Source organism: Elephas maximus, chromosome 2 (assembly GCF_024166365.1).
Source record: "Elephas maximus indicus isolate mEleMax1 chromosome 2, mEleMax1 primary haplotype, whole genome shotgun sequence".
In the NCBI taxonomy this organism is placed as follows: Eukaryota; Metazoa; Chordata; class Mammalia; order Proboscidea; family Elephantidae; genus Elephas; species Elephas maximus.
In genome coordinates, this window is record NC_064820.1 from 230,190,346 (window position 1) to 230,210,659 (window position 20,314).

Here is a 20,314-nt window from a genome sequence, read left to right on the forward strand (position 1 = left end):
TCATGGTGGCAGAGCTGACCTTGCTCCCCCTGGACATCCTGTCATCTGGCCACCGTCTGCCACTCCTGGGTATTGGCATCCAGAGGCTCAGATGTCACCAGCATCGGTGGTCTTGGTGGCAGCACCTCAGGACCTCCTGAGCCTCAGACCATCCTGAGGCTGATGGGGAGGCCCAATCAGCCCCCGACACCCACGGCATGGAGGAGGAAGCCAAGGTGAGGGGGCAGGTGTGCAGGCTTCCAGGAGGAAGGTGGAGTATGGGGAGAGTGCCCCCAGGCTCTGCGAAGGCAATGCTGGTATCCCGGGCCCCCCTTGGCTCCCTCCTGTTTTCCCTGAAAGTGTGTTGTGGTTAAGCGGGAACATGGGAGGAGGCATAATCCCGTCAGTGGAACAGTTCTGCTGCCTTCAGAGACAGCCCAGCAACCACAAAGCAATGTCCAGAGATTGGAGCAGGCACCCTGCCCTGGCTGTGGGTCCTGAGGCAGCACTGGTCCAGTGACCCCAAGCACGCCGGGCTGCCTGTGAAATGTGCCCATCTGTCCACGTTTGCAGACGGACGGTGCTCCTCGTAGGCTGAAGTGCCGGGAGCCTCTCGGCCCCCTCTGGTGCTCGCTGGTGCTCTTGTCCTTGTCTCCCCTTTGTGCCCGTTCACTGCTGCATCCCAGCACCTTGCATGGTGCTCGAGGGTATGTGTGGGAATGTGTGTATGTGGGGGGGAGCAAGTGAGTGAACAAATGAGTGACATTGATTCTGGGGCACCAGAATGTCAAAAGAACTCATCCCAAGTCTTATGGTGTGGGGGTCCTTAATTTTTTGTGCCGCCTTCCTGGTTTTTATTATAAAAAAGTTAAGTTGCAGATAAAGCCTCAATTCTGACTTGGTTGATTTGAGCTAAGTTCCTCCACCGTGCCTCTGCAAAGCTCCATAGTGCGTGGTGCTCCCCATACCCACAGGGCAGGGCCCAGTCCGTCTCCTTTCGCTCGAGAACCATCATCAAACCTGCTGCTGGGCTTTTTAGATAAATGACGCTCAAGGAGGTCCATAAGATATGCTCCAGCCAAACTGTAGTCTGCTCAGCAGGGGAGGCCAGTCCTCCTCTCCCTTCACCCCCGTTCCTGAGTTGCCTCCTGGTTCCAGGGAGGAGCTGTTCGGCAGCAGCCCCAGCTGGCCGCACCCCAAGTTCTGCCTCTTAGCTAAACACCGTGTGAGATCCAGGGACATCCTGGCTTTGGGTTTCATCACCACCTTTTCATAAATAAGTGTCTTCACCCCAGAGGGGCGATAACCTGACAACAGGGTTCGCTTAGTACAATGGCCTGACCACCTGCTCCACTGGCGTGCCGCCTCCTGGTGACAGTATACGAGGCAAGGCCTCCCTCCCCGTGCCCACTGCCTGCATCGGAGCTGGTGGTGACCTCTCTGCCTTCCTCTCTCTCCCTGTGTGATTAGGGGTTGATTGCAGAGCTGAGGGTACGTGGAGACCCCCGAGTGAGCCCCCAGCAGTGCCTGGAGGAGGAGGAGGGTGATGACACAGATGGGGTAAGTGGCAGTAGGGGGGGGCAGCCTCATGCTGGCCCCACCCTTCCATGACCCTGGGTGCTAAAGGCCGGTTCAGGCTTCCTTTCCTTGGGAACCCCAGGGTGACGTGAAGGAAAGATGCTACTTGGGGTACTTGTCCTTATAACGTCAGTGATATCCTCCTCTTGAACTTTGCATTTAAAATCAAATACTGAACACAAAATTAATATTACAGACCATCCCTAGAATAGCCAGTTAGGTGATAGAATGCATGGTAGTCACCATATCAAAATATGTACATATACATACGCGCACACACACACACACACACACACACACACACACACAGGTACAGAGAGACACAGAGTGAAACCTGTGAGAGCCGGAACTCAGCGGGGCAGCCTTGTTTTTCTGGGTCTGGAAAATTTTCTGTCTTTGACGGAGTCCAGTCTTACCACTTTTTTATTGTTTGTTTTAGTGGAAAATATTTGCGTTTTCCTTCTCTGACCATTTTCCACTTCATGCAGGTTCTGGCTTTTGTATTTTAAATAGAAATATCTATCACACGGGACCATGGAATAAAATCCACTGACTCCTGGGGCTGAAGGACGGGGGGAAGCCACATTCCAGGGTGGACCTCAGATCACAAAGACGGCCTTCCCCCCAAATGGACGTGCACTTTCCACATCGTACGTGTCACTGAAAACACTGAGGCAAAAGTGTCAGCCATGGCTGAATTGTGGGCAGTTTGTATTTATTTACACTTGCATGAGTTTCCAAATTTTCTCTGATAAATCTGTGGCTTTTACCCCTAGAAAAGCCCAGGGATGTAGTTGATGTTCAGGGCTCGTCCTCTGGCGGGCAGGGCTGCCGGATGGGCCCTACAAGTCCGTCTCCAGAGTGGCCGCCGCACACCCCCTCCCAGGCCTGCCCTGCCATCTCCCCAGAGTCCCTGTGGAAGTTCCCCAAGAGGTGTCCGAACTCAGGGCCATGCCTGCTGTGAACTCTAAAGCAGAGGGCCAGTAGAGGACTTGGATGCCTTCTTTCCTCCAGGTTTTATTAATTTCAAATATTATGGCGGAAGACAGTCCCGGCACCCATGACTTCCCCTGTTGGCCCTCACTGGGCCGGTCCTTCCCAGTGCCGGCCAGATGCGCATTATAACTCAAGTGTGACCGTCCACCATGGGCAGTGGCAGCAAGGACACAGTCCTGTCCCCCTGTTCCCCTGGGCAGGCCCTGTTCTGTCTAGAGGCTGTCCGCTGTCCCCATGTTACCAATGTCCTCGGGGTTGAGTTTTGCTTGGGGCTTCTCTCTTCTCAGCTGTTTCCTCAGGATAATGTCCAGGAACAGGATGACCCATCAAAAGACAGGAATGGATTTCTTTATGGTCCTCTGCCAAATTGATTCCCAAAGGGTCACTTTAATTCATCTGAATGGACATGTCTATTGACCCGCCAATGCCCACACGGGGAAGGGTGGCTTTCCTGTCCCAGTGGCCATGCGTAGCTGCCCCTGGCCTCTCCCTCCTGGAAATGGCTGTGAGAGGAGGGTCCGGGCTGTGGCTGGCCCAGGATGAGGCTCAGGCCTGCTTGGCTAGAGCACTGGTCATCATCTTCTTTGTTCTACGTACACCACTTAGGCATCGGGAGACTTCGGAAGTGGGCATGAGGACAACCAGGAGCATCTCACGCAAGAAATGGTGAGTGGCTCTGTAAAGCCAAGTTCACCTCCTAGGGCCCTGGCATGATGGTCTCTTTCTGCCCATCAGAGTGTGTGCGTGTGTGTGTGTGTGTGTGTGTGTGTGTGTGTGCATGCACACACGTGGCCCCTCTCTGTGTCCTGAGACACCTCCCCAGCCAGCAGTCAGGACTTACTGGCAGTGCCTGGCTGCCGTGTCCAGTGAGTGACCTACTCCTAGTGGCCTGCACCTTCATTTATGCCCAACATGCCTGACGGGCTCAGGACAGGGCTGAGCCCTACCCAACACCCCCAGCCTCAGGCTGCGTTCCTTCCCATATCCTCTGCGAGGCAATTGTCCTTTACAGTGAGGTTTCTGAGTCTAAACATTGCTGGTCCTTGAAGTGACCTTGGCATTCATCCTCCCCCCAGAGCTTGCAGGGGTCCTTGGGGGACTGACGGGCTGTAGCTCTGCAGCCAGAAGGAAAGGCTGTGCCGGCCGTGACGGTACTTTCTCCAGCTCTAGCCATCGGAAACAACACACGCAGGGAGGAAGGGGAGGAGAGGGGGTGTGTATGAGTCTCCTGGGGCCACCCAATCAAAGTACCACTCACTAGGTGGCTTAAAACAACAGACTAGGTGGCTTAAAACAACAGAAATTTCTCATAATTCTGGAGGACAGAAGTTAGAAAATAGGGTGCCAGCAGGGCCAAACTCCCTCCAAAGGCTCTAGGAGAGGGCCCTTCCTTGTCTCTTCCAACTTTTGGTGGTTCCCAGCAATTTTTGGCTGTAGCCACATCACTCCAGCCTCTGGCTTCACATGGCCTTACCTGTGTCTCTGTGTCTAAATTTCTCCGTCCTTATAAGGAGCACCTGGCACATTGGACTTATTCCCAAATGTGGCAGTCTGGTCCCATAACGATTACAGCCTTGGAAACCCTATGGGGCAGTTCTGCTCTGTCCTGTAGGGTTGCTATGAGTTGGAATTGGCTCGACAGCAACGAGTTTGGTTTTTGTTTGTTTGTTTTTCTCTCATGTTAACTTGGTTACATCTGCAAAGACTTTATTTCTAAATGAGGTCATACTCTGAAGTTCCAGGTGAACATGAATTTTGGGAGGACACCTTTCAACCCAATACAGAAGGGAAAGGAGAGGGAAGGGGAGGGTGGGGAAAAGGAAGGAGGAGTCTGAAGAGATAAAGAGCTTCAAAAATGCTGAACTAGTGATGAGCAGGACTGGCAGATAGAGGGTCTGAGCGACCAGAACAGACTGTTCTGAAGCTCAGTCCTCAAGTCCTCCACCTCCCCACACCCTCCTGGAGCTGCCCGACAAGACAGAGACCACCAGGTCCACCCCAGAGCCGCCCACTCGTAAAACCACACATACAACTACCCCCCACCCCCACCTGGCCAGGAGTCTACCTCTAGCCACGCACCAAACCCAATTCTGTTTGTGAGGACTGCCTCGTTGGGGGCTGAGATGGTGTGGCCCTCAGCGAGGAGGCAGGCCGACTCTGGGTAACAGGCTGTTTCCAGGGCCAGCAGAGGAGGCTGAACCCCACTCGAGTCCAGCAGGGGTGTGGGCAGCTGCCCAGGGGTCCCAGACCTCTCTGTGGGGCTGGGAAGGGAAGAGCAAGGGCTAAAGCGCAGCGTAAGGCAAGTGTGAGATCTGGGGAGAGCACCCAATGAGAAAACTGAAGTACACGGTGCCTATCTGTTTAAGTCATTTTAAAACTGGGCCCTTTAACAATTTAGGATCCACACACGATATACTTTTGACTTTCATGTTTTAAGCAAATTTACAAAAATATAGATTACATTTTGACAAGAAATGGCAAATAAAATCCTAACTCAGCTCCTTCATCATGAGGTAAAGAATCATGAGTCCGGCACCAGGGTGGCCTGACCGCAGGTGGGGAAGGGATATCTGGGCCCAGGGCGGCCCCAGGGTTTGTCCCCTTGGAGCCATGGGGCTTCACAGGCTGGATAAGAGAAGACCACCCACAAACTGCTCTGCCAGAGACAATCTGAGGTGAAGTCCTGTGCTTATAGATTACAACATATATTTTCTTTCACAAACCAACCAAAGCACGCGGTAGGTTCCTGCACCTTCAGTCCGAGGATGTCTTCCCCTCTTCCCCCACCAGGGCTCTTCCCTGAAACCCATCTTGCCTGAGGCTCCTCCGGTCACCTCTCCACCCTTGGCTGGAGGCAGCAACACTGAAGATTCCAGAACCGACGAAATCGAGGAAGCAACGACAGTGGCTACGTTAGGAAGTAAAACTTTTCTGAGTGTGGGGGAGGGGGGTACGTGTGTGCGGGTGGGTGGGTGGGTGTGGGTGTGGTGTGTGAGTGAGTGTCTGTTGCATGGTATATGTGATGTGTATATGTGTATGGCATGTGTGGGGTGTAGGGGTGTGGTGTGTGTGCATATGTGTGTGTGGTGGTATGTATGTGATATGTGAGTGTGTGTATGCATGTTTGTGTGTGTGCATGTTTGTGTATATGGGGGCAGGAGGGTTGGATGTATGGTGTGTGTGATGTGTGTGTATCTGCAGTGTGTGTGGTGGTGTGTATATGTGATAGGTATGTTTGCGGCCTGTGAGTTTCAGTGTGTATATGGTGTGAGTAAGCATATGTATCTATTTGATGTATGATGTAGGTATGGTGCTGTGATGTGGTGGTGGTGGTGGTGGTGTGTGTGTGTGTGTGTGTAGCTGGGTGAGGGCCACACGTCCAGAACTGGGGGTGGGCAGCTTTGGCTGGCACCTGGCTGCCCTCTGCGTGGGCATCAGCAGGAGGCTCACAGGTCCAGGGGACTAGGGCAGATCTGCTGTTTGGACTGGGCCTTCTCCTCTATTGGGTCTGCATCCTGTTCCTCCGTGCCTGGCAGCAGCATTTGTGGGGAGCCCCAAGGGTCTGCTGGAGTGGGGCGCCGCTAGGCAGTCTGGGTGATGCCCGTTGGCCATTCTGAGGGGGAGGCAGCAGGGGCAGGAGTTGCCTTCACCCTGGCCTTTGTCATGCAGCCCTGCTGTCTGTGGGCCCCGGGACCTCCTCTCTGGGGTCAAGGTGGCCTTGGGCGGTTTCCTTGCTGGTGGTTGGCCAGGGGTCCTTCTCAGCTTCTAGAGTCCACCTGCATTCTTTGGCTCCTGGCCCCCTTCCTCCACCTTCAAAGCCAGCCATGGCGGATCGAGTCCTCACCTGGAATCTCTCTGACTCCTCTTCTACCTCAGCTCGCCTGCCTTGCTTGTCTGCTCTTTAGGGCTCATGTGATTATTGGGCCCACCTGGACAACTCAGGCTACTCTCCTGCTCATAATCAAGGTCAGATGTTCAGTAGCTTTAATTACCTCTTGTAGCACCTAGACTAGTGTTTGATTACCCAGGAGGCGGGGGTGTTGGGGAGACATCTTTACATTTCTGCCTACCACACTTAAGTCTAGGTTTTAGGAAATTATGTGTGTGTAAAAATATATATATATAAAAAAAATTTTTTTTATATATATATATATTTTTTTTAAAGAAGAGCATTTATTGTTTTTTAGGTTACTGGAGTAACTCATGCTGAGTGCAGCCAACTTGGAAACAGGAAAGAACAAATGAGAATCGTTCAGGGTCGTCCCCAGAGGCCACACTGGTCATAACTTATATGTCTTTCCCTTAGCTTTCCAAAGGCATAAGGGTGTCTGCTGCAGTTGTCATTACTCAGGGACAAAGCCAGGAGGGGGCCTGGGCGATGTGCTAGCCAAGGGTCAGACTTGGGGCCACCAGGAACGGGACAGCCTGGCGGGGCCTGGTGGGAGCTGGACACACTGCCCCCTTGTGGCTCCTTCGAAGCCATTCAGCTCAGGCCCAGTCTTGAGATTGGCATGCTGGGCGGGGGGGAGTGCAGGGGTGGACAAGAGCAGGGTGGCAAGTGTTCCCTGTCCAGGTCCAGATGGCAAATATTTTAGGCTCCATTGGACCACACACCTCTCGAAGCATATTCGTATGTGTCTTGTTTTGTTGTGTAAAATCATTCTCAGCTCAAGGGCCATTCAAAACCAGGCTGAGACCTGTTTGGCCCACGCAGCAGTAGTTGGCTGACCTTTGATCTAGATTAAAGGAGACGCCACTAAATGTGGGGCGTGAGCCTCGGTCCAGTCCTGGAGTCCTCCTTCCCCGACCCCAAAGAAGAAGCCATGAAGGACAGTGTTGGGCCAGCAGGGGAGATCTGAATATGCGCTTTCTCTCAGATCATACTATGTATCAGTGTTAAACCTCCTGAACGTGACTGCTGTTTTCTCAGAGAACGGTCTCACTTTTAGGAGGCACTGAAGTGTTCAGGGGAGAAGGGTCATGATGAGGGCAGCAGACTCTCAGATGGGTTAGCAAAAGAATGAAGTTGTATGTGTGTGAGAAAGTCTGTGTGTGAGTGTGTGTGTGTGAGAAAGTCTATGTGTGTGAGTGTGTGCATGTGAGAAAGTGTGTGTGTGAGAAAGTCTGTGTGCGTGTGAGAAAGTCTGTATGTGTGTGAGAAAATATGTGTGTGTGTGAGAAAGTCTATCTGTGTGTGTATGAGTGTGCATGAGAAAGTCTATGTGAGTGTGTGAGTGTACGTGTGTGAGTGTATGTGTGAGAAAGCCTGTGTGTGTGTGTCGAGGACACGGGGCCATTCATGGTTCTATCCTTGTAGTATTTCTGTAGGTTTCCAATTTTTTTCAAATTAAAATTTGGAGGGAGAAGGGGGAAAGAAAAAGCAATGAGTGATTAGAAGGCATTCTGGATGAGCCAGGGCCTCTTGGTATGAGGAAGCCAGGAAGCATCTTCCAGAAGGTTCTGGACCTCTCTGTTGGGCCAGGGGACACCGAGACAGGGGCGGTTCACCAGCGGGGAGGCACATGCCATCTCTGCCATTGCTTAGAATTGCCTTTGCTGGTTTCATCACTGACTTTTCATTCTCCCCCGTTTGCCTGTCCCAGGTGGATGCTCCCGTTTGAGCCCCCAGCCCCTGGACACCCCACCTGGAGCACAAGTGCTTATGGGCTTGGGCTCTCATGGGGCCAGCTGGGCTCCAGGCCAGCCCTGAGGGTGCTGGGGGGCGAGCGGCAGGTGTCCTCCGCAGAGGGGCAGAGAGGGCGAGTAGAGCCCAGGCCACCGCCCCAGGTCTGACATGGCCACTTTGCCTCTCCTCCCAGCCCAGACCCTCCCTGGTGTGGAGCAGGGCAGAGAAAGTGACACCCGTCCTGTGGGCTCAGATGTGGCTGCCACATGGGACAGCGTGGAAGAGGTGAGTCCCCCTCCCCGTGACCCTGACCCATGAAGTCAAGGCCCGAGGGCCAGTGCTCCCTGGTCCACTTGCCGGTGACACCCAGAGGAAGCTCCCAGGGCGCGGTTGTCCTTCCTACCTTTTGCCGCCCCCGACATGCCCAGCTCACAGTGGGTGCTCACCGGCCACCCTGTGTCCACAGCAGAGGAGGCTCCCAGTCAGCAATGGGAGTGTCCAGTGACACTGAGGCAGAGCCTCTTGGTGTGCGTGCCCTGGACAGTTCAGACTTCCTCTCCCCCAGGACAGCAGCACCAGCACAGAGAGGGCTGTGCTTGGCTCGTCCCAGCTGTGCCTGGTCCCCCCTCTCATTCCTAGGTGGCCCCGAGGCCCGGCTCTACAGGCCTGAAGGGGCAGAAGGAGGAGCCAGGAGCCCAGGGCCTGCCTGGCCCTGTCGGTCCCCAGGGTCCCGCAGGCCCAGCCATCCAGAGCCCTGATGGCTCCGCCACACAGGCTGTCCCTGGGCCGCAGGGACCGCCTGGACCCCCTGGGCCATCAGGAAGGGACGGCACCCCAGGAAGGGATGGTGAGCCAGTGAGTATGCTCTCCCCTTGGTCAGACCAGCTCCTGCCCAAGGGTGGTGGGCTCGGGCAGAAGCAGGAGAGGGTGCGGGAAGTCCACCAAGACCAGAGCAGGGAACAGCGTCCCGGGACCTCTGGAGATCCCCCAGGAACGGCATTCCCCCAAGAGTGCTGAGTCCTTCCCTTGTGCAGAAGTGGAAAGGGGTTCAGAGATGCCCCAAGGCTGAGAGCGGCTCACATTCACATGGAGAAATGGCAGACTTGGGGTCTGCAGTGTTTGGGTGTCAATACTGTACTAAGGTTTTTAGGGACAGGAGTAGGTAAAATTAGAATTAGATCATTATTTTCCCATGGAGTGTTCAGGTTTGCAGGCGAGATTTGAATGTAGAAATGTGTTGCCATGTCTGACTGAAAGTGGGAACAGGAGGGGGTGGTTTGCCATCACTCATGGTCTCTTTTGCCCCTTCCAGGGAGATCCCGGCGAAGAAGGAAAGCAGGTAGGTGGGCTTCTCTTCCCTTGGCCTTAGAGCCAGATGTTACCTGTTACAGGTGCATGAGACCCTGAGGCTTTACTTTACCTCCTGAGTCTCTCTTTCAACTCAGCATAGTGATGCGATTTCAGAATGAAACCATTTGGAAAATGCAATGGAAATTTTGTTAAAAGTATATATCTAAGTTTTGACAGAAAAATATAAAGTTAAGCCTGTGTATTGATGTGTTTAAGCTAACAACTACGAAAATAGAAAAAAAGTAGAAGGTATAGCTTCCACATTCTTAGAGTAAAAAAATAAACAATAACAAAATAAACTGAAAGTGTTTTGGGGAGGATGGTGCAATACAGAAAAAAGGAAGTGATAGCAGCGAGGGCAAATTTATCAGCAGGTACAATAAATGTAAGCATTCCTATCTTCCAGTAGTCAGTTTGGGTTTTTAAAGATTGACAAATACTATTTCTGAGAAATGGAAGTAATTAAAAGGACACAATAATGTTGCACATTAAGATTTGGGAAACAATATACCGGGCAAATGGTAACATGAAACAATATACCAGGCAAATGGTAACATAAAACAAGCAGAAAATGGGTATCACAGTATTAATCGTAGACATGATAGATTCAAAATAAAAGCATTCAAAAAGGACAAGAAGGGTTATTTCCCACTAACCATGGAGCAATCAAGATTGAACCTTTTTGCACTGACAGCAAAGACCGTGATGAAATGTGGGCGGAAAGGAACTAACCCACCGTCCTTTTGGGAGACTTAGTAGACCTCACTCCTCAATCCATAGAGCAGGGGTGTGTGTATGTGTGTGTGTGGTATAGTATCCAAGTGACTCAATTGGCAAGTTGCTCTAATAGATTTCATTTGAATTTCATGTCCAAGAAACAAGCCGTACACAGTCTTTTCAAGCACCCATGGAAATTCAAACACATTGACCATTTAGACCCCAAGGGCTTCTCACCCATGTACTGAAAGTAGCAAACACACAGGCACGTTCTCTGTCCACAGTGCCCACAACAACATACACAGGTACACGCAGGCACACGCACACATATGCACATGCACACATGTGGGTGTATACACACGCACAGTGCAAGCTCACATGTGCATGCACACGTGTAAGCACACGTGTAAACACATGTACTTATACATAGCAGACAGAGGGCTCGGTATTTAGCAAGGATGTCGATGGAGATGCCACATACCTTCATGGCATGGATCCCCCCAGGCACTACTCTGAAGTCAGGGACTCCCATTGTGGGGGCGCGTATCTGGGGGTCTGACCCTCGCAGTGAATGGTGATGTGGCTGCTCTCTGGATTCCAGTGCCTCCATCCAGCCAGACTATGTGCGAATAGTGGGCGTTCTGGTCGTAGGGCAGGAGGGGCACTGACAGCACAGATGCCACGGCATCATCACCGTTTACCTGCTGACCCAGCGGAGGTTCCTGCCCTGACTGCGCAGACTCTCTGTCTTCCAGGGCAACACTGGGCCTCAGGGCTTCCCGGGAACCCCAGGAGAGATAGGCCCCAAGGGCGAGAAGGTGAGTCTTGGCCTGGCCTGGCCCGTGACCCCTTTACCCTGTCTCCCCTCTGACTGCATGGGGGCTGTGTGCCCTTGGTGTAGTGGGCTCTTGCTATGTTCTAGGGGGACCCTGGGGTCGGGCCACGTGGACCCCCTGGGCCCCAGGGGCCTCCAGGACCTCCAGGACCATCCTTCAGACATGACAAGCTGGTGAGTCCCATGTCTGGGCCCCCTGCACCAGGGCTCAGCCCTGTCCAGGGAGGGGGACCTGGCCTGGCTTCTTTCTGCACGTTCCTTGCGTTTAGGAACGTGATTTCCTATCGGTGCTGCTGGCCCCACAAAACGGCCTTCCTAGGAGGAGGCCCCAAGCCTTCAGAGTCCCAGTGGGCTTTCAGCTGGCTCTGGGGCCTCAGACATCCTGGGAGCCCGCAGGGGGCCTGGCCCCCCAGGCTCTGCCTGTGTCCCCTTAGGCTTTCCTCATCCTAGTAGTGGGGCCTTCTCTTTGCTTCTCATGTGACATCTCAGAATGCTGGAGGCGTGGTGGGGTGTTCAAGGCCGGGGCGGGGGCGGGGGTGGGTTTGTACCCACTGTGCTTCTCTGACACGCCTCTTGGGGCACTTTCCCCTCAGACCTTCATCGACATGGAGGGGTCTGGGTTTGGTGGTGACCTGGAGACCCTCAGGGTGAGTATGCCTCGGCCAGGGAGCTGTATGTAGAAAGGGTTGTCGGCGCCCACAGGCTCTCAGCAGGAACCCTTCACGGGTGGTGACAAGTGGATGGGAGGTGGGGCATCACTTGAGGGTGCTGTGTGTGTGTTGACCACTCTGTCTGTCCCTGTCCAGGGCCCACGAGGCTTCCCCGGCCCCCCTGGGCCCCCCGGCGTCCCAGGCCTGCCTGGTGAGCCAGGCCGCTTTGGGGTGAACAGCTCAGACATCCCAGGGCCTGCAGGCCTCCCCGGTGTGCCTGGGCAAAAGGGGCTCCCGGGGCATCCCGGCCCCCCGGTAAGTGCTGCTCCCTTCCTTCCAGCATAATCCTCCCACTCTCCATCTCTGGGCTCCCCCTCCCATACCTGCCCATGTCCTCAAAGGGAGGTGGCTCTGCCCTGGAGAAGTGTGAGCATGGTTCTAGCATCACTGACCCACTGGGGGACCACAGGTGGGTAGGTAGACTTCACAGGGTCTCCCTGCTGGTCAAGGTGATTCTCGTGGCAGTGGCGGGGGGGGGGGGAGTGGGAGGGGGCAGGGAGGGAGTTCCATAAAAGATGGTGAGCTCAGGTCTACACCAGAACCCCTGCCTGGAAGGATGGGGGCAGTAAGAAGCTGCATTTGGCTGACTCACCATTCTAGGAAACCTTGAGGACCCCCCTCACTGCCCAGCCCCTTGGGGCAACACGGGGCTCAGTGGGCACCACCATGCCACTTTCTATAATCAGGCCGCCCACCAACTGCAAGTGCCTGGCTTCTCACTCAGCGATCTGCCTTGGACCCATGATTCATAAATGCACACGGGCTCATTCTAGCAATTGCCCACAGCCCTGTCCCCATCTCTGTGGATGGCACCCCGTTGTCAGGCTCAGCACACAGAGAAAACCACCTCACAGACCCATCCGGGGACTACCCAAGGATAAACCCCTAGGAGCAGAGTTTTACATTAGAGAACGTGCCTGGTTTATGTGTTTTCCATGTTGCCTGGCTGCCTTCTAGAGGGCATGTGGCATCTGTGTGGACCCAGCAGCCGTGTGCAGTGCAGGCATCGGAGTTGGACCATCTTGCCTCCCCCAGTTTGATCAGCAACTCAAAAAGCAACTAAAAGTAAAGACAACTGAACAGCAGGTGGTCTGAGCTGCTCTTGAATGAAGCTGCTCTTGACTTTGGGCAGGATCTCCTGTGAGTCCTCTGACTCCAGCCTCACATCCAGAGGACATGGAACATCCCATGTGTCCTTGCTTCTCTGAGGACTTCTGTGGACTAACCCATCACTGGTTTTTTAGCAGCTTTGCTTTTCTCTCTCCCAGGGACCCCCAGGTCCTCCAGGAAAAGAGGGGCGACAAGGAGAGAATGGCGAGAAAGGAAGCCCTGTAAGTAACCCCACATAAGTCCAGGGTGCAGTTGGCTCAAAGCCACAGGGCAGTAGCCAGAGGGTGGCTGGCCCCTGGATGTTTGGGGGCCTGGCCAGGTGACCTCTTATAGGAGAAAAACCATAAGTTGCCAACACCAGAGGCTAAGGCTAAGGTTGGCTTTCCTCCAAAAGTACCCAATCTTGTCATCGTTATCACCCAGTAACCCAGGGGCTTTGAACTCCTGAAGCATGCTTAGAACTGCAGCCAGCTGGGGCTCATCCAAAAATGCCATCCAGTGCCATCGCATTGACTCCGACTCAGGCAGCCCATGCGTGTCAGAGTAGAACTGGGTTCCATAGGGCTTTCAGTGGCTCATTTTTTGGAAGTAGATTGCCAGGCCTTTCTTCCAAGGGGCCTCTAGGTGGACTCAGATCTCCAACCTTTCAATTAGTGGCTAAATGTGTTCACCATTTGCACCACCCAGAGATGCCATATAAAAATTCAGGGCCTCATTATTACTGTTTTTTCATGATGAAAATTAGGCTAACTTGGATTTTGAGTAATGCCGGCACTTGATTTGAACATTATATATCATATTTCAAACAACTGTGGCTACGTCAATAATAGGGAAACTTCCAAGAGGCTGTACAGACCTCTCGCTCAGTGTCACCAGCCATGGTTCCTGTGGGTTTTCCGTGGATGAGCCAGGGGCAGGCACATCTGGCTGGTGGAGGTGATGCTAGGGGTTCCTGTGAACTTGTAAGAACGAGGCTGTTTCTGGCTGAGCAGAGGGAGCTAAATGAACCCTTCAGTGTGCAGTTTATCAGGCTATCTGGAGACAGTTGAGCTAAAAGAATGGATTGATTGGGGCCACGCATGGCCCACCTCCCCTTGTTCAGGGAGGCATTTGCTGCGTTGAACATGGGGTTCAGCACAAAGGGCCACTGTGGCTGGCTCCCCTGTAAGCACTGTGTCTACTAATCGTGCTCCAAGCAGCCAGGATCGGAGCCACAGGACTGGGGTATGTCCTTACCTCCCCAGAGGTCCTGTCCTGCACCAGGAGGGGTCAAGACGAGGCACGCAGAGTTTACATCATTGTCCTCAGAGAGCTCCGTATCCTCAGCTCTCATTACCAGAGAGAGAAACCAAACCCTACGCATCAGAACCAAAAAAAAAAAAAAAAAAACCCAAACCCATTGTTGAGTCGATTCCGACTCATAGTGACCCTATAGGACAGAGTAAAACCGCCCTATAGAGTTTCCAAGGAGTGCCTGGTGGATTCCAACTGCTGACCTTTTGGTTAGCAGCCGTAGCTCTTAGCCACTGTACCACTAGGGTTTCCCTGAACATCACGGTGACATTCAAGCCAGTGACCTCTGGGTCAGAGCAAAATCGTGAAGTGCTTGCTTTGCTCAGTGCACGGCAAATCTATTTATGTAGTAATTATTCTGTCTTGTTCCACAGGGTGAAGTGGGCACCCCAGGACCTAAGGTACACAAACCCCCCCATGCCCCAGTCTGGGGGGGTGGGTATACCAGTTAGTGGAGCGCTGTCCGTGATGCTGCCCATGCCCAGCCCGGGCCCAGCTGTCCACCTGTGGTGAGGCTCACCATCTGTGAACACTGCATTTATCCTGCTCTGGGTTGTTGTTGTTGTTAGTGCTGTCGAGGCGGCTCTGACTCATGGTGAATCCCTGTACAATAGAACGAAACCTTGCCCGGCCCTGCAGTTTTGAGTCCCTTCTAATGTAGGGGGCTCATCTTTCAGCACTGTATTGTACAATGTTCGATTGTGATTCAGAGGGTTTTCACTGGCTAATTTTCAGAAGTTGATTGCCAGGCCTTTCTTCCTAGTGTGTCTTTGCCTGAAAGCTCTGCTGAAGCCTGTCTACCATGGGTGACTTTGCTGATATTTGAAATATTGGTGGCATAGCTTCTAGTATCATAGCAACACGCAAGCCACCCCAGTGCAACAAACTGATGGATGTGGCTCCTTTGGGCTAGGGTCTGCTAATTAAATGAGGCCAGAAGCATTCTGGTACAAGAAAGGGAAGTCAGCAGCTCATTTGGAAACATGCTCCCAGGGACAAAGTGTGAGAGAAGAGACCATGGGGGGAACTTCGGGAGGGGGAGTGAGCCCGCTCCAGGGGGGTCCCAGAAGGGCTCCCTCACTTTCTCACAAAGGAGCTACTTCAGGCCTGGGAGTGCCATCCTGGCCTGCCCAAGGCTCCAGTGGAGGCCAGAGCCACACTGTAGGTTTTGCACAGAGGCCAGCTAGTGGCTGGTCCCCGGGAGGGAAGGCTGAGGGGGCTAGGAATATTCTCAGAGGGCCCAGGCCTGCTATGGGGAGGCGGGGGGAGGAGACTCAGACCTTTCTGGAACAAAGGCTGCCTGCCTGCCTTGCTTCTGGCCCAGGCTAGTTATGGGAGCCCTAAACCAAGGCCTGCTCTGAAGGACCTGGGCCTTCCCTGGGGACAGGCCTGCAGCCCAGGGCCACAGCCTGACCAGAGCAGATGGTTTATCTAGCAGTGTCCAGCCAGGTGGGGGAGGGGAGAGGCCACCTGGAGACTGGGTGGACTCTAGCAGGGCCGGGAGCCTGTGACCCCCACCACAGACAGACCTGGGAGGCCCCCGTAGGGCTCCAGCCCCATTCAGATTGATAAAGACCACGGATTCTACTGACTCCCCCTTGGGCTGGGGGGCGGGAGTAGGTGCTAACTGAAAACTTCTGCAGTAGGTCAAAGGGGCTGTCTGCGGGGGAAGCTGCCAGAGAATGACTAGGACTCCAGGCTGGGCGGCACACACGATGAATTCCACTGGGGAGAGATGTCGATGAGGGAAGGATGGCGATAGGAATCGGAAAAGGGGTTCAGGCGTTAAGAGAAGCCCAAAAGAGAGAACTAAAAGTGTTAAAGTAAATTAAATAGATACGTGTATGTTGTTGTTAGTTACCCTCTAGTTAATCCAATTCACGGTGACCCCATGTGTTACAGAGTAGAGCTGTTTCCCTGGCTGTAATCTTAATGGAAGTAGATTGCTAGGTCTTCCTTCCCCAGAGTTTCTGCTGGGTTTGAACCACGAACTTTTGGGTTAGCAGTCAAGCGCAAACTTGTTATGCCACCTAGGGACCTTTATGGATATGTACAAAAATATATATGTATACACATGTGTCTGCATGTGTGTGTACATGTATGTAACCAACACCAAACCCAATCTGTTGATGTCCAGTCTATTCGAACTCACAGCGACCCTCTAGGACAGAGTAGAACTGCCCCATAGGATTTCTGAGGAGCCCCTGGTGCATTCGAACTGCTGACCTTTCTTAGCAGCTGAGCTCTTAACCACTGCTCCTCCAGGGCTCCATACACACACACATACACACACGTATAAATACCAGGTTCCAGGAAAAATGAGGGAAATATTTTGGATGAAGTTTCAAATGAGAGAAATGGCTAAAACTGGAAAAAAAAAATACTAAAAGACAAGATTAGAAAGGTTAAAAATTTTTTAAACAAATTTTTAAAGATCAAAAATTAGATAAGATTTTAAAATCTGATAAAAAGCACTAAGATAGATTAAAACCAAGAAAGTAAAATTTAAGATTCCAATAAAATTAGCACTCGGGTAAACTGGGTGGCAACATGTTTAAAGTGTTGGCCATCTGTTACGAAGCGGACAGTAACTGAGGTTAAGAAGTTACAGGAAGCAGTCCCCAGCAAGGTCTGGGATAAAAAGATGGGTAGAAACAGGAACCATGTCTCTGGAGGTAGGGGTGGCATCAGCAGCAGGTGAGCGTGCATTTGAGGTGAGGGGACCCCTCCCCACTGGGGGACTGGAGGAGAACATGGGGCATACCCCATGTCTGAGTGGGGGCCGTGGGAAGGTGACACTTGTGTTCCTGTGGAGTCATGTGGACTGAATTTATGACCGTGACAGGCAAGGGACCCCTTTGTGCCCTGGCTATGTGCTGACCCTGAGCTCGCCATGCACCTCACACCATCCCATTCAGGGCTTCCCTGAGGCTGTGAGAACACTGGGATCATCCCCATTTTACAGGTGGGGAAACTGAGGCTCGGAGCAGTTCAGTGTTCTTGAAGGGGCAGAGCTGGGCTTGTGTGTGGCTAACCCCACACCCGAGCCCTTTGCACAGGCCCTTCCTGCCCTCCGCATCTTCTGCCCGCCTCCTCGAGCCGGCTCTTGCTGGACCCTGGGTCACTCGCACTCCAGGCCAGGCCGGGCTGTGTGCAACAGGCATGCCCTAGGACTTTGTCTTCGTTACATGTACCTACCGCCCCTCCTGGCTCCTCTCCAAGGCCCTCTGGACTAACAGATCCGAGGATGCGTTGTGACCACTGAAGCCGAGCCCCTGCCTGACTCTGTCTAAACTCCCCTCTCTCCTCTCTCTCCCTCACTCCTTCCTTCCAGCGGTGCACCCTTCCTCACCTGCTACAGCTCCTTCTCACTCCCCCCCCACCTGCCGGGGGCTTGGGCTGGAGGTAACATTGCCGCGTGTGCCGCATGCTTTGACCCGGGCACGGCGTGCGCCTGGAGTAAGCACTGAGGCTTGTGTCTGTGTTTTGTTTCCAAGAGAATGCAGCTGTCCCGTAAACCAGCAGATAAAGAGACGCTCTGGGTGTGCCTTGCCTCGTGGAATGTTAGATATCCGTCTCTGCATTTTCAGATGTGTTTTAATCGTGATAAGAGAATGTTGGTGCATTGGGGTGCCGTGGATGGCATTCGGGTTCACCCAAAACCCTGAGGGCTGAGAGTCACCCACTCCCTCTCCCTCCCCCCTTGCCTGCAGGGAGACCAGGGAGACCCTGGCCCTGTTGGTGCTCCTGGGCAGAATGGCCTTGCAGGAGACCCTGGACCAGTTGGACCTCCAGGGCCCCCGGGACCCCCTGGACCCCCTGGGCCGCCTGGGCCAGGACTTGCAGCGGGATTTGTGAGTACCAGCCGCTCTTGCCCTCTGTCACCTGACTCCTACCTCGGGTGCCTCACAAGCCAAGTGCGCTTTCCGGGCCAGGGGCTGATATCACTCCTTCCCAGCAGGGCTCCTCCCTACCCAGGGTTAGTGTACGGACCATGACCCCACCATTGGTCATCCAGTGACGGCTGATCCTGTCATGTGTGGACAGTGCCAGGGACAGAGATGGGGGGAGCAGCCCCCACCCCGCCTCCTGCTGTAACTGCCATGGTGGGAGAGCCTTGGTGCTGGGGCTGCCCCTGGCCTACCCTGTCTGTTTGACCTACAGCCCTTCCTCAGCAAGGCAGCCCCACAGCTGCCATCTGCAGGCTCGCCCAGACGGGAAGCGAATAAACCATGCCCAGGGGAGGCTGAGGGGCCCCAGCAGGTCCTTCTGACGAGGCAGGCTCATCCTGTCAGCAGCACCCTGAGGCATTGTCCCCCCCACCCCACATCTCGTTGCCACTCTTAGCCCATCCTTTAAGGGAAAGAAGCAGGCCCAAATGTCTCTTCTGTGTTTTTCTCCAGGATGACATGGAAGGTTCTGGAGTGCCCTTCTGGTCAGCAGGCCAAGGCTCCGTTGGGCCACAGGTACTTCCTGTGGGTGGGTCCTTTAGCATCTGGGGTCAGGATCCCTGCAGGAAGGTGTCCCTGGCCTGGCACCTTGGGGACAGTGGTAGTCCTGCAGGCCTGCAGGGCAGCTGGTTCCAGGTTACTGTCAACCTCAGCCCTGCGCCTCCCTAGAATCCTCCATTGTGGGTCAGAAGACAGCTGAGATGAGAACCTAGTCCCCAAGATGGACAGAGGCCGAAGGTCGACAGGGTAGATCGGTACAGGCAGAACGGGCCCCGAAGATCAGTGCTTCTGGGAGAAGTCAGGTTGTCAGATTCCTCTTGTGGCCCTCATTTGGGAAGCAGCATTGTTTGACCTGAGTAAGATTCACATTGAATAAAAATCGGGGGCATCCCTGTGAGCCCCCACCTAGGTCTGCCATTATCATTAGCGTGTGCACGGTCAGGGCTGGGCTCAGCAGGGAGTGGCCACACCTGAGATACCCAAAGCATGTTGGAGGCTGAGAGCTACCCCATCCTCCTGCCACTTGCTTTGCCAGTGAGTGGTGCCCAAGGCTGGCACAGAGCGGGGGCAGGGGGATGTCTGCCTCCCCTCAGGAGCCCTGGTTAGAGCACCGCCTGCCGGTATAGGGTACTTCCGGCATGGGGGCCACTGCAGCCCTGCCCAGGATGCTGGAGGGCCTCAGACCTCAGAGCCTGCTTCATTTCCAGGGTCTCGGCCTGAGCAGAGTACATGGCTGGGACAGACCCTTCAGTCTGAGCAAAATGAATGAGAATTAATTGGGTAGAAGTGGATTCCACAGCATGTGGGTTGTTTTATATTAAACTTTTTTTTTAACTTTCCTTTTCTTTTTTATGTATTAAAGAAAAAGATCTTAATTTTTGCTGATAGTAGTTAGCTGCTTTCACATCAGATGAGCAGATGTGAACCAAAGATGAAAGAAGTGTTGTTGCTTGAACCTGGGCGTAGGAATGACTCCCATCGGCAATGGTGTTGGGTGGAGGTCACGGGCACGGCCCCCTCTGATTTAGGTTGCAGGAGCCCATGAATAGCTCCAGGGGCACCAGCCTCTTGGAGGGTATGGCATGGTTGTTTTACGACTGCACAGATGACATGGAAGCCATTGAGACACCGTTTGTAGATGGGCTCTGGGAGCCACAGATAACCTAAACCCAACAGGTCCACCTCACTTCTCTGGGGTGGCTCAAGGGCAGCATTCCTCGGGACTGCCATCTTGGGTGGGGGCACACATGCCACCTTCTCAGCCCCGCCAAGACCCCAAGCCCGCGTGCTGACTGGCCAGGCAATGCCCACATGCTCTACAGTGGAGCTGAGGACAGCCGCCGCTCATGGGGTTTTGTGGGGCACATTGGCTCCTTCTGATATTGCTCTATTTTCCTCTTTCTCAGTTAGAGCTCTGAGCGCTCAGAAAGGGCTCAGGTCTGGGTGGTTAAGGCATTCCTCCAGCCTTCTTGGCAGGGCCCAGAGGCTGCACTAATGCCACCGCTTCCTTCTTTCCCAACAGGGACTGCCCGGCCTGCCAGGACTCAAGGTCAGTGAGGGCTAGACTGGGGCCCATGCCCCACTCAGGGCCTCTGTCCCAGCCCGCCATGGTTTCTGACCCCAAGGGTAGAACTATGCAAAAGACAGAGAAGCCAAAAGGGGAGATGAA

General features: G+C 53.7%; 1 protein-coding gene across 2 annotated transcripts in view; it reads left to right on the forward strand.

The window, feature by feature from the left end:
- The window catches only part of COL18A1 (collagen type XVIII alpha 1 chain), a 136,871-nt gene that overhangs the window by 93,238 nt on the left and 23,319 nt on the right, over positions 1-20,314 (forward strand). For both annotated transcript variants that reach the window (XM_049875048.1, XM_049875047.1), the window contains 15 exons: positions 1,450-1,539; positions 3,160-3,219; positions 5,344-5,473; positions 8,373-8,464; positions 8,819-9,034; positions 9,492-9,518; positions 11,002-11,064; positions 11,169-11,255; positions 11,675-11,728; positions 11,888-12,046; positions 13,060-13,122; positions 14,569-14,595; positions 17,908-18,048; positions 18,598-18,660; positions 20,168-20,194. In XM_049875048.1, coding sequence (XP_049731005.1) covers positions 1,450-1,539; positions 3,160-3,219; positions 5,344-5,473; positions 8,373-8,464; positions 8,819-9,034; positions 9,492-9,518; positions 11,002-11,064; positions 11,169-11,255; positions 11,675-11,728; positions 11,888-12,046; positions 13,060-13,122; positions 14,569-14,595; positions 17,908-18,048; positions 18,598-18,660; positions 20,168-20,194 — 1,299 coding nt within the window. The remainder of the gene's footprint in view (positions 1-1,449; positions 1,540-3,159; positions 3,220-5,343; positions 5,474-8,372; positions 8,465-8,818; positions 9,035-9,491; positions 9,519-11,001; positions 11,065-11,168; positions 11,256-11,674; positions 11,729-11,887; positions 12,047-13,059; positions 13,123-14,568; positions 14,596-17,907; positions 18,049-18,597; positions 18,661-20,167; positions 20,195-20,314) is intronic.